This window comes from Propithecus coquereli, unplaced genomic scaffold (assembly GCF_000956105.1).
Source record: "Propithecus coquereli isolate 6110/MARCELLA unplaced genomic scaffold, Pcoq_1.0 Scaffold267, whole genome shotgun sequence".
Lineage (NCBI taxonomy): Eukaryota > Metazoa > Chordata > Mammalia > Primates > Indriidae > Propithecus > Propithecus coquereli.
Genome location: NW_012148252.1, coordinates 957,611 through 977,592, shown reverse-complemented (window position 1 = coordinate 977,592; position 19,982 = coordinate 957,611). Strand labels below are relative to the sequence as shown.

General features: G+C 36.1%; 1 protein-coding gene across 1 annotated transcript in view; it reads right to left on the bottom strand.

Annotated features, from left to right (window-relative positions):
• The window catches only part of PTPRD (protein tyrosine phosphatase, receptor type, D), a 439,560-nt gene that overhangs the window by 139,509 nt on the left and 280,069 nt on the right, over positions 1 to 19,982 (bottom strand). Inside the window, exons 19-21 of the mRNA XM_012647380.1 lie at positions 10,992 to 11,032; positions 8,632 to 8,722; positions 3,096 to 3,305 (exon numbers count right to left, since the gene is read on the bottom strand). Of these exons, the coding sequence (XP_012502834.1) occupies positions 3,096 to 3,305; positions 8,632 to 8,722; positions 10,992 to 11,032 (342 nt within the window). The remainder of the gene's footprint in view (positions 1 to 3,095; positions 3,306 to 8,631; positions 8,723 to 10,991; positions 11,033 to 19,982) is intronic.

Sequence of the window (19,982 nt, the reverse complement as noted above, 5' to 3'; positions counted from 1 at the left end):
GCAATTATAAAACCTTCAAGAAGCTCTCTGGTGATTCCCAAATAAAACTTAGATATCTTAGCATGGCTCTCAAGGGCATCCACAATTTTGGTTTAATCTTTCTTACCACATATAACGTATTCCATCACAGTGAGCTTCTTGGTACTACTCCCTAAATGCTCTATTGTTTCTCCTTAATTCCCCTTCAAGTTCTACAACATTTAATTCTTGAAATCAAACAACTCTCCAAGCCCCTACTTTAAGACTGCCTGCATTAAAGTCATCTCTTATTAACTGGTGGTAATCAGTCATTCCAAAAGATAGTAAATTTCCAAATAGTAAATTTATAAATTTTATTTAGTCCTTTATTTCTTTTTAATGACATTCACCAAACTCTATTTTCATTTTATATTTTTGTATGTGCTTTATTTTCTTTAATGAAACTATAAATTCCTAAATTAAGCATTTATATACTATTTGTGTTGACATGCTTAAAGCAGATATGATAGAACTTTGCACCGAGTGAGTTCTCAGCACATCTTTGCTAAATAAAATAAAATGCTTATCTTTTCAAATGGCTTATCAACACAGGAGTGTACTTGCTCATGTTTTCATGATCAGTAAATGTATTTAATATTTTTAACCTGCATCTTTTAAAAACTTAGTTCAGGTCATATTTTCCACATTTAAGTACAACAAGCTCCGCAGTCAAGCAGGAGAACATGTGTTCCTCTGAATGCTTATAGACTACTCTTCCTTCCCACTATCTTCACTATGCCCAGGAAAGAGATTGACTAGACTTTCAGATTTTCTAATGCATCAAAATAAGATTAAAATTCGGTATACATTTCCAACTTTCATAGAGGCAGCTAAAAAAAGAAAAAGAAAGGATACATATGGTATAAGGATTGACACAAAAGACTTGGCAAAGAGACTATATATCTAAGAAACATGATTCTTTATGTAATTGTTTTGGTTTATATTTTTCCCCTTCCATTTGTAGGTCATACTCAAATTGTTTGGGAAAGAGAAACAACCAAAACTTTGTGATTTGAAATTCTTTACCAAGAGCCTTTGAGATAATAATCTTGGTGACTCAAGATCGAAATCTAAGCAAAGGTTCTCCCAAAGCACATAGATTTCCAACCCAAATCAAGAAACAGAGACATGAAAATGAACAGAAAACATAAAATGATACCAGCCTCCTAGAAGGTAGAATTTGTTCAGTGTATGGGAGTAATAGAAGACATTAAATTTTAGATCATTCTAAACCAGTTCTCTGATACTTTTTGGTTTTTTTTCTCATCACAGGATCTCCATATTCTTAATATGAGGCAGTGGATTGGGGGACAGCTTGTGTCTTTGGGGTGGAGGAAGAAGTATTTTCTCTCTGCAAATTACCAGTTCACTCTTGGGGTGATTACACATCTTATTAACAATTAGTTGTAGAAATCAGAGGCTTACAAAAGGACTTCATCACTACAAGCATTATCCTGGCTGGATACAAGTCTCTTCTATAAAGTACATGCTGGCCTGAAAACATACATGAAATATAAAGGAAATGCTACTCACTCTGAAAGCAATGTCCAGAAAGATGATAAAGTAAAAGGATTATTCAGATAACATATTTGGGAAAGAATCTTAATTCTTAATGAAACAGTGAGATGACATACTAAAGGAAGGGACAGACTCTTCAACAATGGTGCTACATTTAAACACTAGTGGAAACGTTTGGGAGACATTAGAAACCAGGGTGTGTAAGCGGCTCCGTCCGTCTGCATGATCGGGTAAGATTTCTCTTTGCTGGATTCTCTGATCTACCTCAATGCTCTGAATGTGCTTTTTGAAGTGTTCCTAGAGCTATTAAAAGAAAATTCCTCTCAAATATCTAAAAGTCACTTTTTGAAAAAAAGAAAAAGATAATTTCTAACATTCCTTTCCCTTGATGATCTGCCTTTAAAACCTTCAACTAGGAAGAGAAAGCATATCCTTACATTAAAATTCCAGGAGGACCATCACTTTGTTTTCAAATGACATTCTGAGCACAAAGGTAAACCAGGCAGAGTGGCTGCCTTTGTATTTGATTTTCCGTGGGGGAATTCCTTCAGGTCCTTGAAGAGAGGCCCCATTGTACATGCTAAACCCTGATGTGGAGAAACCTTTGATAAATCCATGGGCTTCCTAAATACAGGAAGTTAGAGGCTCAACTGAGTCGCCACACCTGTCAGATTTAGGTCCTGATTAGAAGGATACAGTTTAGAATATGTATATTATATGTTAATATGAATTGCCTCTTCAAAATCCACATTCCCTTTCTATCTATACTTTCTCTCCCTTTTTTTTAAACATTCAAAGCAACTGAAGCATAAAACGACATACGAGCAAGATGAATTACATGAAAAAGATGACTCATTATTCAGAGTACCTTAGGAATTCTCCCTTTTATTGAATTATTTTCCAACTTTCTTGGCTTTTCACTGATAAAGTCACTTGTAAAATGCTATAATTAAAGAAGCTGCTGTGTTTACCTCTTCCTAGACAGACCTTCCCCACGAATCTGGGTAGAGGTACTGTGGTCTCACTGGCAGTTACAGCAGAATAAATACAATCACCACTCCCCCAATTCAATATTTTCAAATACCTGGAAATATGCTGCGTTGAATGACTGAGTTTGTTAGTTCCCATTGTAATGATGTGTGCTGATGTCTCTCAGATATTAGGCAAGAGAAGGATAGCCTTTTTTTTTTTTTTTTTTTTGAGAACAGTTACTTTAAAAGGATGAGGAAAGGAGGTAGTGAGCAGTGATGGCTCTAACACCATGCCATTTGTGTTACACTGAAAGGTCTCAAGAATCATGTTCTACCAATCTGGCACTTCATAAACTAGAGGGTTACCCAAGTTCTCTGACATCAGAAACACAGTCTTGTTTGTAATGCAATCTCAAGCAATATATTCAGCAGTGTTCAAAGAGTAGGCAGCTTATTATTACATTTAAGTTAATAACAGCTCATGAGAAATAATTAGGATGGATATACCTATAAATCCTCAAATAACCATATTCCAGTGAAAATGTGTAAGCATACTATAGGAAACAGATACCATCATAATTAACTTACAGACTCTGCATGTTCCATTACTGCTAACACAAAGAAGACATATTCTTGACCACTTTGGAGTTGCTTGTTTGTAAATCCACCATAATGCTTGTCATCTCCCAGGGTGAACTCAGTGGGAAGGACATCAAAGTGAGCGGCAATATATGGCTTTAATTCAACTTCTCTCCCATAACGGATGCTTCTGCGTTTCCTAGATATCTCCTTAAGCAGCTTAAGGAAAAAGGGGGGAAACAGAAAAAGAACTGTAAACAACCATGAACGAACTTATTGATGGTTTAATGAGAAAAATTAATTCAGAACTAGAAACAACCCAAATACAATTTGTCCACATTTCATGTAGCATGTCAGTATCACTAAATCTCAGCTCTCTCAATCTTCCAAACACTTGTCTTCCTGTTAAGGTAAGATACTGGACTGCTATTGTAAGGCCCAGGCTATAAACACAGGGCAATTAAATCCTTTACTAGTAGTTCATTTCATTTCCTACACTAATGAAATCCTCTCCAAGGGCAATAGTACATGATAACTTGTCGAAGGAAAAAGAAGTCAGCTTAATTCATAAAAGCCTTGCCTTGCATGAGAGTAAACAAGTAGTAACCTCAGATAAAGCCATCTAAATCTTTAAATATGACCAAATTTTATGAGAGGTTAGTGCCATTTTAGTTTGTTTTCAATGAGATAATTCATATGATGCAAATTTCATCAAATCAGTAGAAGCAGAATCCAGTGAATAATTTTCAATTACGTATATTAAATAGACATTGTTAATCATTTAATGATTTATGGCTTGACTTGGCTCCTTGGATAACCAACTGGGGTGCAATTATTCGCATTTTATCGGGGAGCTAACTTTTTCTAGAATCTAGCTCTCTGGGGAGTTTGACTACCTTGCCAGATGATATAGGCAGTGTGGATAAAAATTAATTTTAATGTTATCCTAAGGAAAACAAATGTGTGCATGTACATACAGATCCTTCATGTACTTCAAAAAGACCCAGCAGAATTTATTTATGGATAATCTGTTATTTTGTATTGATTCTTTTATTAGGAGAACATAATATTAATGGCATATTATAAACATTGATTTCAAAATAACGTCAAAGTTACCTTTGCCTTCTCCCATTAAATGTTGGCATTCACAGAGTTTAACACGGAAAGGTCTATATCTGTCTGGGATACCTTTCGATGTAAGCAGCAATTTTTAACAGTTTGCTAGAAATAATTTGATTTTATTTGTTTTAATATCAGTGTAGAAAAGACTACATATTTGAGGACAAACTGGAAAAGGGAATGAAATGAACTCTGCCTTCACCTTGATAAACAAAATTAAGGTACTTATGGAAACAATGCAGCACAACTATTTACTATCCTCATTTTTGTAAATAGAAATGATATAGTAAAAACCAAAGTAGTTATCTCAACTTAGTAGAATACGACCCTGGCACAATCAAGGCCAGGCTTCTGTGATCATAATGGCTGTAGACTATATAAATGATAAACACTGAATCCTTCTGTTAGGAATCTAATATTATACCACAGTCTCTTCTACACTGAGTCATAAATGTGCTCAGCTGGTTCAAAATTATACCCTAAAAATGTAAAAAAATAGTCTTTTAGTTATACAATTTATACCCATGTTATTATTAAATAATATTTAATTTATAATGTTCTAAAATTTTCTGGGAAATTTGAATTTATTGATGCAATTAAAATTACATGAAATGTCAGCTGTTTTATGAAAACCACAGTAGACTGGGCATCACTTGTGGAGCAAATTTGGACCATCTGATGATAAATTCAATTATACTGATCAATTATGCACTAAATGGTCAGTAAAAAAGCAAGGCCAGAAACTTAGTACTATCTTTCAATCCTGTTGTCAAATTTAGGTTTACTTATAATAATGATGATGATAATGATAATAATAATAATACTTACCATTTATTAAGCATTTACTAGGTACCAGAGGCTGTTCTAGGGGGCCTAAACATGCATTAGCTAATTTACTCCTCATGATAACCCTGTAAGATAGGTTGATAATTATCCCCATTTTATAAATGAGGAAACTGAGGCACAATAGAAAGTCATAATGTATTAGACTCAATTAGTGAAACAAAATGAAATGATATGTAAGATTTTTTCATCTATATTTTACTTAATGATTGTTCAATATCAAAGAAACATAAATGTGATATTTAAGCTCTGATAACCTAAATTGTTTTACTCAGTCTGTATTTAGACATAGTTTTTGTACATTCGTTGTTATTAACACAGATGAATGTGTTATTTACTTTTCCTAGATTTTTTTTTAACATGCTAACTTAAAAAAATTCTGATGCCAGATATTTAAGGCAATATTATACTTGAAAAGTCATTCCACACGTTATTGTTGATGTGCAATAAATGATAGCTGCCCATTACTTTGAGAAGGAGAAACACGCTGCGGATGAGGTGAACAGCTTTTTGAGGTTGGTTAATCAAAAACATTTACCATCAGTTGTTCATATGACTGTGTCCCCTCTTCTACTTCACTGATCAAACCCCATCTTGATTTTATTCATATTTCAAGTATAGGCAACAGTCAAAATTCATCCATATCACTGTCATTCCGAGGAGTACCTTTTGCTAGGGTTTCTTTAGAAGACTTAGAGGAAGTACTTCAGAATAAAATATTTGAGTTTTGGGGGGCTCCTTAGATCCAATATAGTCATTCATTAAGGTCAAACCTGGAACATCACTCTGTCCCTTTAGATTGTTCTAATCTCTGTAGGATGCTTCCTGTGTTATATTTTAAATGGTTCAAGTTCAGATGACACCAAAGTTAGCCAGTACGTTGAAGTTATAACCACAAATGAGTATGTTATTTTACGGCAAGTCTTTGAAGTATAATGCAATGAAAAGCTTATGATATATTACACAACCTGCTCTGAATTAAATATAACTAACATTTTGGGAGTCATTCTGCCCAAAATTCATTTTGACTATTAATATCTGCTCTGCCCAGTCTGACCTTGACAACAGGAGTTCCGGTTTATGAATTTATCATGCGGAGAGCATCCCTGGACAAAGGATAAATGAGTTCAGAAGATAATTTTGAGAGTAACTCTGTTTAGAAAGCTTCTTTCAATTTTTTATGGGCCTAGATATGAGGCATACATGTGGAAATCCCCTTAGGCTACCATTCTATTCAATGACATGGTTCCAACAACATGAATTATAGGCCTTTCTGAAAAATTACTTGGTCAAATACATTTAAGAGAGGAACACTGCTTTGTCAAAGCTGGCAGTACCAAGCTATAGATAAAATTACTACAATACTTCTATTACCCATAGTAGAAAAAAATCTGTCTATAGGGATCAGAAACTGGATGAGTAAGCATAAAGTGCTGCCGTAGCCTACTTTCATTTGTTCCCCTCCACAATAGTTACAAGATGTATTGGAGGTAATTCCAGAAGATATATCAAGGGCTTTAGTTCTTTATCAGAAATAATTTTCATTTTCCAGTCAATGCATATCTTATTTCTTCCACCATTAATTCTACAATGTGGTCTCAATTATATCAGTAAGAAAAGTGGGAAACAGCCCATCCTGACCCCCAAATTCTGAATTAATAAAATGTTCTTTATCAAACTATTATACAGATTAATGCACCACAACTTGGATGATTAAAATGACCCTTTGTTATGGGAATCAGCAGCACAGACCCATAGAATTTAATTGCAACAAAGTTCAAAGTCACATAGCCCTATACTTTAATCCATTAGTTTTGCTGTGCATTTGGAGGTTAAAACCTGGCTGTAAAAGAGAATCACTTCCTATTACTTACTATCGAATGGCTTTACTTCTAAGGAAAGCGTATTATTTAAAAGTAGTTGATGTCATGTTGGCTTACATCTCAATGACTTGAAAACATTTTTTTTAATAGGTAGAATGATACACAGATTCTATAAGCTGCTTTTGCATTTTATATTCGATTCCAACTAAAATGGGATAGTGACAATTCTGCAATTCAGCTGAGAACTGATGAAAACAGTAAGGATATCTCAGGATTAACTGATTAATCAGTTGCAAGTAAAATCATGTCTTCCTTCAAAATGCTTACAAAAGATGAGCTGATCATTTTGCATCTTCAGATGAAGGATTACTATTTCTCCACTATCATAGAATAATGAGTTTGTTCCTTTATCAACAGAAAAAAATAAATTGATAATATACCTAAATTACTTGACAACATTATTGAAATGATGTCTCATTACACACCCCTCTAATGGTCATCTCATCACTAAATAGGGACACAAAAGCATAGGGCTAACCTTGAACTCATCTCCTCTTCTGAACTTGATCGAATTTAATTCACATAAATGAAGTAAGTGAAAATTAATCCCACTTCTAGAGATGACTTATGTCTGCCAAAGGAAGCTAACATCCTTTTTTTTATTTTTTTTTGGTCAGAGCACAATCTCCTTTGTGCGGACATACATGAAATAAATTTCACCTTTCTGACTTTTCTGTAATGCAGTTAGGGAACTTATTCTTTTCACTGATTCATTTGTACTAATTTGAGGTAGAGAAATACCTAGAAATAATAGGTTGTAATATGAAATGTGATCTACATTTGTAAATAAGCCCAATAAATTAAAATCTCATATTTCCCCAAATGAGGGCCTGGTTGTTTGCCTTATGAATGGATTCAAAACAGTATCATGTTAAAATAACAAAGTCTCTTCTGTATTTTAAAATGAGAATTATAGCCATTATCTTGCTTTGGCCCTATGGGGATCTAGTTTAACACTCCTGGATCATAGTTTTCTTATCTAAACAGAAGCATGTAATAATTAGGTCTCATTCTTCATATTATGTATTAACTTTCAGAAAAAAGTTCTTTTTACAAGGAATATCAATTAAAATGCACCTAATATGATAAGATTTTAAAAATTAAAATCATATTATTGGGTATTTGCTGGGTTTTGATATGTATTTCTTGCTTTGCTCAAAATTTTTTGATTTGTTTTGTTTTCCTCTGTAGCTAAATGCACTTTTGATTCTGAAAACCTACAGAATAAGGAAAACATTTGCTAATCAACAGAATTCTTTGATAAACTGGTGAAGATCACATAGTAGGTCAAACGAACTCTACTGCAAATTGCAATGTGGTGTTTGTAACGGCCTTAGCAATCATTGCACTAATGAAGCAGACCTTGGATTTTACATCAATGGTGGTTAAGTCTTTGGACAATTCACTTCACCTTCCACACATCTGCATCATGTTTTGCAAGGGGCAAGGGGCAAAATATTAAGGCAAGCAAAGATCAGACGGGTTGTAAGCTTTATTGCAGCTTAATGTTTTTTTAATTAAAGCAAAAGGAACTTGTTGGGATCTCTGGAAGTTAGCATGTCCATAGCACTGAACCATCTAACCAGCCAGCTGTGAAGAAGCCAGTATCTGGCTTGGATGCTGAAAAGTCTTCACAGGGAGAAGGATATTTAATAAGTTAAATAACTAATGAAAGACAAAACCAACAAAGACATAGTTACCTCATCTAATTCCATTTCATCTGGACTCTCCCATGGCTTGATAAATTTCCCACGAGATTTCTTCAAAGGCACAATTATTATGTAGTAACCTCTGTACAGAAATGAATAGACAAAAATAAGGTTAGTTCCGAGGGGAAAGAAAGTGGATGTACCCTTAAATCTTCCACAGGCCAGTGACTGAGAATGAAGGCAAATTATGGATATGAAGTGACTTGTCCATTTCTTACCTCAATGACAAATAACCACCTGTTTGTTCAATTTTAAAAACAACACGGGCAGACATTTATGTGTGACTTCAATGATCTTGTATGGTAATATCACCATGGTTGACTGCTCTTTATTAGGTATCATAAACAGAGCAGGCATAGTTTGTTACGGTCCTGGTGCTGGACACATACAAGGCTGGGATATTGAAAACTACCACCACAAGCTGCTGAACCGAATATTTTCTATGACACTAATGTATAAGAGGACTTCTTAAAAAGGGGTGTATATAATAAAAATTACTCCTAGCTCACATAAATACCTATTATTACGTTGTTTATATAAATCGAAAATACTTTTTATTTGGATAAAAAGTTAAAAGCATAAAAATTACATAGAATCTCACAACAGTTACATATAGTAAGACATAAAAACTCCCCTTTCTACCCATCAAATTAAAAACCTCAAGTACTGCAGAAATTTGGAGAAGATCACTACCTAAGGGGCCTTCAAAATAGATCTCACTATAATGATATCTATATGAAGAGACAAAAGTAACTGAGTCCTAACACTGAGAATGGTCAAATAAAATTTATGTACAAAGGCACCTGTCTAAAACTGGATATGGGCTATTTGTAAAGTTGCTTGGTAACTTCAGTATAGTGTCTATCCTGCTTTTACATTTCTGTTTAGGGACTTTGCTTATACTAGTCTTTGGCAGTAACTATATAAGGACTTTGAACATATTGTATAATAATCAGTTCATAAACACATTAATGGTTTCTATTTCTTAGGTATCATATTAAATGCATAATCTGGTTTTGTCCTGCTATATAGCAATCCTTTAAGGACAGCCTAGGTGTAGGCTACAAAACTATAAAAACGGATCACAGACAGACAGATCTGGAGAGGTTAAATAATTTGCCCAAGTTAATAGATAATAGATAGCAAAAGGACTCAAACCGACATTTATCTTAACCTTGGCAATGGTCTCTTTTTTCATTTATTCTATGTATCATAAAGTAAGGACTCCATACATTTTTTGGAGACTTATTGTGAGAATGAGAGCACACAGACACACACACAAACATACCCACACACCTTTAAAAGAGAAGGCTACTGCATGGCCATGACAAAGGGATGAGAGGAAGAATGCTACTAACCCTTTAATCACATTGTATCTCAGAGACCAATAGCATGCAAAGGAAGGCCTCTTTCTACTCATCTCAAAACAAAACCTGTGATAAACTCAGCAATTCCTCTGTGATAAAGAGCTCTTGTTTCCACACAGTCTAGAGCTGAGCTGCCCAGTACAGTAGCCACCAGCCTCTTGGAGCCATGGAGCACTTGAGCTGTGGCTAGCCTGAACTGAGATGTGCTGTAAATGTCAAAAACACACTGAATTTCAAAGATTCTGTATGACACACACACAAAAAGAGTGTAAAAATATCTCAGTAATAATTTTAAAATAGTGATCACATGTTGAAATAATATTCTGGACATACCGGGTTAAATATATCTAGAATATTTAAGTTATTAAAATTAATTTCACCTGTTTCTTTCTACTTTTTCGCTGTAGCTATCAGAAAATTTAAAATTTCTCATGAGGCTTTCATTATATGTGTTGGACCATGCTGCTCCAGCATGTTCGGGTACAGAAAGTGGCACCTGGCCCAGAATCTGGGCTCTGCTACCAATGTACTGTGTGATCTTAGACTGATCATTCTACATTCCAGAATCTCAGTTATATATTCTGAAATATGAGAGTAAAAAATATCAGGCTGGTATTTGGGGAAAAAAAATAAATGAAGCCGAAGTGCTCATCATAGTGTGTGCGGCACGTAGCACTACAGGTGATAGCTGCAGCTGGCCAGGACTGACCATCGTGGTGGGAGACATGCGTCTGAAATTCTGTAAGATGCAGGTTAAGAACCTGTCAAAGTTTTTTTTCTTGCTAATCGAGAATTCAAGTCAAACCAGACAATCATACCACAATCCTTTTTCCATGGTGCTCTGAGCAACTAATCAACAGATGCGCAGGATTACATCACCTAGCCATTCATTTTCTTTACTACAAATAATCATGATGATCAAGGAGGGTAAGGAGAAGGAGGAGTCGGTGTGTGTGTGAGAGAGACCAATATCTTTTATTTTACGATCCGGAGTAAGCTTCCTCCTCCTCCTGTCCTCCCACCACCTGAAGGATTTGCCAAACAAGTCCATCATGTTAAATGAGCATGGAAGAGAATGACAGAGGCTGCAACTGAGCGTACAAAATAACACTGCAGATGTGCTTGATAAACACACTTGTCAAGGAACTTCTTGCTTTTCTCTACCAACTGCACAAAGTCAGGAGAGCTCTACGCTAAAGCAATGATACTGCATATTACCGGAGAGCTCCCTTTGTCCTCTTTCAGCATCTTGTAAATCAAGGTTAAGCTGATGAGTTTTATTAATTTTTCTTCTGCCTTCCTATTTGACTTGCCATTCTTGTACGTGAAAAAAGAATCCATTCTTTCTTCTGCAGCACTCCCCCACTATTCACATGCCTGGTGGTGGGGATAAGAATTGAACAGCCTCCCCATAGCAGTTAATTAACAGTGTGGCCAAACATCCATAACCTTTTCTCTCCACTGATCTCAAAAGTATTCATCTAGGGCAGTCAAAGTGAAGCGTGCTTCAAAGCAGCTCTCACACATTGAAAGAAATGAGGCAGTGGCAATTTGGAACTTCATGTTACAGGGAGCTTTGCCTAGGTCCAAATCCCACATTTCAACTGTGTTCTCTGCAACTGCAGCTTTGTGAACATCCCGGTTTACCTGCCTTACCTGCAACCTGGCTTCTCTGAGGATACTGGTCCCTTGCAGCCTTCTCAAGCAGCTGCTGATTTCTCCTTCCTCCTCTGCCCGTGAACCTCAGAGTCAGGGTTTGGGGGTTCTTTCCTGGCTTCCTGTTGCTTCCTGCAGGCATTTTCCCTCCACCCTCTTGTAAACAATGAAACACACCCCTCCTTTTTTTGAATTTCATGCAATCTAGCTATCTTATGCTCTTCTCTGGCTGATTTTTGTTATCTACCACCTCACCTGCATCTCCTTTCTCTTAGAAGATTCTTCTAAGGGGTTCACGGGCTTCCTTTCTTCCCAAACTCTGCCCTCAGCCTGGGTGGTGGTCACCTTCACAGGGCTGGCCCGTGCACCACCCAAGGCTCTCAGATCCTTCAACTCTGCCTCTCCAAAGCCCAGCTCCTCCTTTCTACCTTGGCTGAAATCTATGCTTGCCGTTCTCTGTGCCTGAACCCACGGAGCTCAATACAGCCTGAGGAACAAAGTACAGGATGGAATAATGCCATAAATTCAGAATCAGCAAACCCAATTAGGCTTCCACACCACCTGGCAATGTTACCACTACCTAGTTACCCAGTAACTTCTCTAGTTGCCTAATCTTTCCATTATCCACAATAATTTTTCCAAATTTTTGCCTCTATCCTGTAAACCTTGGACATCCACATCTCCCCACTAGAAGATAGTCTTACCTCTTCCATACAGAGAAAATGTAAACATTCAGACCAGAATTCCCTGTCTGGGAATCGTCTGACTACCAAAGTACATGCCTATGTATACCTGTAAACAAACCACAAACTTTCCTTTTGGTTATTGGCCTTACTACTTAAGGCCAATAACTATTTCTTGAATTATTTTTCATTCTCTCACTTTCTTTGAAAGTTTACCATACACCATACCCCTTTTCTCTCCTATATTTCAACTTCTCTCTCCCTGCTGGATCCTGTCCATTAGCTTTCAACCACGCAATAAATATCTGCCATTTAATAAACAAAACAAACCACTTCCCACCCCAGTCACCTCTCTCTCTCTCTTACCCCTTACTGCCAAATCCCTGCAAAGAGCTGGGTGTTCCTGCTGTTTTCCCCTTCCACTCACTTCCCTGCTCACCACGCTATGTCTCCTGCATCCTCACCCACCTCACTGCCACTGCCAGAATACTCAGTGACCTCCGTGGTGTCACATCGAAAGAAGAGCTTTTGATCCTCTTCTTTCTTTCTTGTCTTCCTGGCAGAATCTTAACATGCTGGTAAGACCCTCCATGAAACATTCTCAACCCTCTCTCTGTGTTGCAACTCTCCTGTTATTTCTACTTGTATCTCTTACCATATTGACATTCTTTCTTTAGCAGAATTTATTCTCTGTTACCTAGCTATCATGGTGAAGTTCCTCAAGGCTCTGGCCAAGAATTTCTATTTACACCTGATTTTCATCCTAGGAGATATCATTCCAGCCCAGGACATCAGTTCTTAGCTATATGCAAATGATTTACAAATTCTTATCTTCAGTCAAGAATGCTCCTCCAAATTCCACAGGTTTATCCTACTTCAACTGTGTCTCCATTTCTATGTCACAACAGTCCTTCCAACTACTGCGGTTAACACAAAACAAATAATATACCTTTTAAAATAAATCCTCCTCCAATATTGCATGACAATCCATTTCAGTGCACATGCCAGAAACCTAGGTGTTGTCACTGACAATCTGCTTTTACTCTCTCCCTCCCTCATAACCAATCTATTGCCAAGTCATGTAACCTCCAAACTCTATCTCCAGTGCATTCACTTCTATCTCTACTGCCACCCCTCTGGTCTCATTCCATTGTCTCATGCCCAGATGCCTACCTTACTCTTCTCTCTTTCTCTCCCTCCATTGACTTCGGCCCCTTCTAGTCCAGTCTCTGGAATTTCCAATCCACAATACAAAATTGGTTGTGCCATTTCCACTTTTTAAAAGATTTCAGTGGATTCTCATTTCTCTTAAAATAAAGATCAAAAGGTATTCCAAGGCCTGGCAGGCTCTTGCCTGACTCCATCTCTCCATGTCCTCTGAGCTTATAGCTTGATAGGCTGTCAGTGTCTTGAATTTACGATGGTCCATTCCTGTCATCAACCCTTTGACCATTCTGTTACACTTGCCTAGAACCTTCTGTCATTCCAACCAAGTGAACTACTCTCTTTCCTCAACTGTCTGTTCACTTATTATTTCCAACTAATGATTCCTGAAACCTTCCCTGACTTCTCTGATTAAATCAATTACCCCTATTATACGGTCTCAATGGACCATTTTTAGTATATAATTTTCTTATACTGTTCGAGACATATTTATATATTTAGAAAAATATTAATAAAGCAGATGTACATAAAACTCCCCTCAAATTTGCTTAACTTTGATATTTTATCACTGAGTTATTTTTTCCACTGAAAAGTAGAAGTGGGTGCGGTAGGTGGCTCTATTATACGGTCTCAATGGACCATTTTTAGTATATAATTTTCTTATACTGTTCGAGACATATTTATATATTTAGAAAAATATTAATAAAGCAGATCAAACTTTTTCTCCTTTCTCCAAACCAGCAGTGACATGCCCAAATAGAGTTTATAGAAAATATAACTCCTTACTGTAGAAGTTCTTTTCTTTACTGGCCTAATGATGACTTTTGTTCTAATTGCATGGGGCATAAAGAAAGACAAGATGATTTAGATGGGGGAGTGAATGTGCACCCAACAAATTCCTATCAACCAAATCATATGAACTGAAGGAACTTGCTTGAAACAAAAAACAAAAAAAAAAAGGTAAATTACTTTTGGAGCTAGCTTTCTATATGGGTAAAATTAAACTCAACATTCTCCTTTGCCTGTCTGCCTCAAGCCTGGACTTTAGACTCAAACACCTTTTCAGCATAGACTTTAACTATTAAACTAATAGAAAAATAAATAACTTCAGAATCAATATATCTGGAAAGCCCTTGACTACTTATAAAGTAAGTTGTGTTTTCCCAGTATATTAGATTTAATTAGATAAGTTAAATCTAACCTTCAGAATTTTAATTATATTAAGTAAAGTTTTACTAATTTCATTTAATATATTATCGTCAAGGGGCGAGCTCTGGTCTTTGTGGCAGTCCCTCTTCAAATTCAGTCAGGCTTTTTGTATTAGCATTCTCAAACGTGTTATTTAACTGGGAGGTGAAAAATCTGTCCTGGGGTTTAATGATGAATGTCATTGCTTGCATAAGCCTCATGGCAACCTATTAACTTTATTGCTTCGTGACACTTTATATACATTTTTGATCTGTGCCCAAGCATATGTGCCTGGTCACTCTTGGTTCTAAGGTTTGTAAGGGGCAGTCCTGTTTACTCCCCTTTCTTAGGGAGTTCTTAATCGGTTAGCAATTTTCCTAGGAAAAACATGTTCTGGTTTGACCAACAAATCTATGGTCGCAGAGGCAGGGTTGTGGTTCAGAACATGGGCTCTGCAGCCAGATTACCTGGATTCACGTCTTTCCTCTCTGGTTCTGACAGCGTGTGCCACGGCAAGTTAGTCTACCTTTTAAGTTCCTTGGCTGTAAAATGGGAAGCACCTTCTTGTGAGGATTGTATCAGTTAGTGTGTGTGATGTCATGTGAACGGCACCTAGGAAGCCCTCTGTTGACTAGTCTCAACTGCATGATCTTGGCCAGGGTACTTAGTAATCCCATGGCCTCACATTATTCACATGGAAATTGAAAGAATACCTACCTTACAGGGTTATTGTGAGACTTGAATAAAACTTTCTAATATTTTCAGTCAATTGTAAAGCACTATACAAATTTAAGTTTTTCTTCTTCAATTGATGAATTATCCCTCATTAAACTGCTAATAGCGGTACACAAATTTTATGAAGCAACATTGTAAGCTACGCTTCCACAAAAATTATCTTTTTCAAAAGAAGAAAATGTAGAGAATCTGAAAGCCAAATTAGTAAGACCAAGAAAGTTACAATTTCATAAAATACTCTTATTCTTCATTTCCATTTGTTATAAACATAAAAGGGTTGTTAGAAATTAATTTACATTGAGTACCTTCTGGTAGCTTTTTCTCTTAGTACAATCTGCACGGTATATATATATTTTTAAACACTCAGAGTAAAATTCTGCTCTGCAGAATTTTAAGTCACAGAAGGTCCCTCTAGCATCACGACTTGCTTCTGAAGAACAGTGGCATTGCTAGATTTTCTGGTTGGCATTCTTCTCCCCAAGTCTATTTAAATAGAAAGTTTAAACACCACAGAATTGCGGGTACCAGAACCTGTAATATCCTTAAGGCTGCTTCAGGAGAAAGTTAGCCTATCCCTGGGGGAGCTTCCCTGCTTTGCCACACAAAAAATGTAAAAACCAGTTGGGAAAGAATTTGAAAGTAAGATGCTGTGTCTTCATTAAATTGATAAAAGAGTTTTGTTTTTAGGTGGTAAAGAGAGTTGGGGAACAGGGATCAAGACCTCTCAATTAACGTGGCCACAAATGAGGAAAGTATGGTTTCTGTGGGTCAAGAAAACAGGCTTCAATCACCAAAACTACATTTTGCTTGGAAACATTTTTCTAGATAGTTTTTGCCTAAATAAAAGTTAGCAACTTGGCCACAGTTCTGGAATGAGTTCTGTTTCCTCCCCCTCGTTTTTTCCCATAGAATACTGAACAAAAAGCTATTATATACAATCTTTTCTAATTTCTAAACTTGTCAATTATTGCAAATGGCACAGCATGGCACAGAGCTTCTGCTAATCGCTGACCATGCCACATGAACCAACCTTGAAAACAACATGGGTAACCTTATCCTATTATCTCTTTAAGATTCCCGGTAAACATTAAATTATTTAAGATTTTTCAGTTAACAGGTTTGCTTTACATTTTCTATGGCTCTGATATTTTTCCCACTCAAGTACTTTCCTGGTTTAGTCTTTCTCTCCTTTATATCCCCAGAGTCGCTAGAATATATTTCTGAGAATCTTAATTAATTTCTAGAAAACAAAATTTGTCCATAACAGTTTGCTTTCTTTTTCTGCTTTATAATGGTCTCGTCTCTTTGTACCAAAGTTTTATCCCTTCTCCCTGACTCCCATTTGAAATAGGAGGAGGAAGTACATAAATAAAACAGAGAAAAACTAAACAAACTAAGGAAAAACCCTAAAAGACAACATGCATTCTGCAATATTCTCAACTTATTCAGAAATTGAAAAATGAAACTGAAGGTCATCACCAATGAACTAAAAATGCCACTTCCCAATAATGCCTAACACATTCTACTAAGGCAATTAATAAATAGCCTCTAAAGATCATTTTTTTATGTAAATAAAGTCTTGAAAACTAAGTTAATGGTAAATGCTACAAAAAATACTATACTGTTTTCTTCTTTCAACTGCTCTTTTCCTGAAAAGACATGCACATTTTTTTAAGGGAATGAATTTATAGTCCATATCTTTTCCCTGTTCCTTCATAATTCACAACTTGTTCACCTTTCTTAAATCTTTGTCATCCTATAAGACTCAGGTTAGATATTAGCTCCTTCAGAAGGCTTCCCCTGACACCTAAGTTGGGCTGAAACTCGGTATTTATGTTTCCATAGTACCTGGCAGTACTCACCCCATTATAGTAACATTATCTGTTTTCTCCTACTATATTCATATTATCCATTTTCTCTGTCATCTTTCTATTTTCAGTGATGGCACTGGCAAAATAGTATGTATAGAATAATTTGTTGGATGCTAGCTGAAAAGTCCTAACAGATGGGTAGGATGTGGAAAAATAACAAGTGCTAGTCTTTCTCTAGCTTCTGCACCATCACATACACTGTATGCCCTGCCTGAACACTTGTCTCCCCACTCCCACTCCCATGGCCCAGCTAACTTTTTATCACTCCTAAAGCCTCAAAGCTTTGTTGTCACTTTCTCCAGGACTCCTACCCTGAACTTACGGAACCTAACTATAGTTAGCCTCACTTATCTACCTAATCTTCTCTATCATAGGATTCTGCTTCGGCTGAATCTTCACTTGCCCAAATTCCCAAATTAACTATGTTATGTGAGAACAATGAGAAAGACCACATTATCTCCACTGAATCTCTGAAATATTGCTTGGCACTATTGCGCTATGGTGGGTGATTGAGAAATAACTAATATGGGCTGGTCCAATTTACAACTCACTGATCACAACCAGTTATAGATTTCTTTGTTTCTTCTCCACTCCCACTGCTTCACTTGACTAGCCTTAAAAAATAAAATTAAAAGAAATGACTGCTATGTCTATGGCCTTGATGGTTACACAGGTAAATGCTTATCCCCAAACTAATCGAATTGTATACATTAAATTTGTACAGCATTTCACATATCAATCATATTTCAATAAAGTGATTTGATAATATCTGCCAATATGAATAAAAAACTGCTTAATAAACAAATCAATGATAAATATAATCTCAACATCATTTTAAATTTGGGAGGGTAAAAATTACACTTATACTCTATTCTCATTTTTGGTTTTCTAAATGATAGAAAAAGAAGAGTGGATAAAAATGGAGATCTTATTTCTCAGTGAATTATCTTTTGGAAATTCTGTCACCTGGTTGAAATTTGCCAATTATGTTATCAAATAAATAACAATTGAAAATTTTCTCAGGAAGGATTGTTTTTGGCTGAGTCTAAAGTGGCCAAACTTACTACATATTCCTAAATTTCACAAACAGCATTATTTTAAAATTTCTTGTTCATGATTTTAATTCTTAATACCTGATTTTCTTTAAATTTTCTAAAGCTTCAGAAATTTTTGACTCTGCTTTTTGAATTTTTCTCCTTGTAGGAAAGCCCTTTGCCATGCTGTGCTGGCTCCATTCTCCTCTTAACTTTCTAACAAGTTATTTTCTGTGTTGCCTACTGGCTCTTTTCTTCCTGCTGAGACATTAATTTTAGTTTTTTGCTTCATATTTTCACCTCATTGAGTGATTCTTCCTTCCATAAAACCACTGCTACTCTTAATGACTCGCAAATTTATGTCTTTAATCCTAGTAACTTCTCTAAGCCCATGCTTCTAACTGGATATTTCACTGATAACTTCATAGAAATACACACAAAATTAAACCCATTAACTTTCTCTGGATTTGTCATCCTGTAGGACGAATGGCAGCATCATTCATTGTCATCCAAGCTCAGACCTCAGAGTCATCTATGGCATTTTCCTCTGCTTGGATCTTGTCATTAAAGCAACTGCCCCTTCCTGCCATATTACTGCTTTGGTTGGATATATCTCATGTCTGTCTCTGCATCTTATTTCCGCCATCACCATCATCATCTTCCTTTAGAATATTGTTATTTACCTAGTGTCAACTATGTGATGACTTCCAAAGATTTCCCTTACTGCTATCTCTATGCTGCTCCAATCCCTCCAACATTCCAACAGTGCATGAACTATATATAAACGTCTCTCTTCTTGACCTTCAAACTTTTCATAGCAAATTTCATCTAAACTTGAAGGTGTATGATAGAGGAATGAGAAAGGCTCTAGTCTTATCCCAAATAAGTAGCACAAACCTATTAACTCAATAAATATTTAGATAGTCAATAAATATTTCTTAAAATGGAAAAATATGAAAACTTGATGTTATAGAAATTGTATCATGCTAATCTCCTGCATAAAGACATTTAATGGATGTCCATCATCTACAGGATACAGACCAGCTCCTGAGCATGCCTTGGCTCTCATAGGCCGCCCTCTTCCTTCTCTCATCACTCCTGCCCAGACACTCTGGGCTCCAGCCTTGTGGCACCACTCGCTGACTTTACTAACAGGCTTTCACATACACTGCTCGCTTCGCATATCATCTCTCTCTTATTTTTTGTATGACTCCTATTTGTCCTTCAAGATTAAGTTCAGAAACTTCCATTCTGGGTTAGCTGCTCTTAAGATAATGTATAACTCTATCATTAACACTTACTGCATCTATTTCTCCATATCGCCCACTCTATGGTAAGCACTCTTGGAAGACAGAAACTACATCATTTTTTATTCCTTGGAGTCTACCACAATACTTGTAGTTACTACATTTAGGTCAATATACTTTTTCCTTCTATTGACTACGCAACCAACTACCTATAATGTGCTTGGATAAACTACTTAATTAGCTGGATTTAATTTTCCATCTTAGGCCCATTAGCCTCTATACTGTGCTCCACGCAAAACAAAAAACTTATATTTTCCTATGCTTATGTTTTTTCAATGTCATTTTGAACTTTAACTTGTAAAAATTTTTCCTACTTTTCAGCACACATAGAACATCA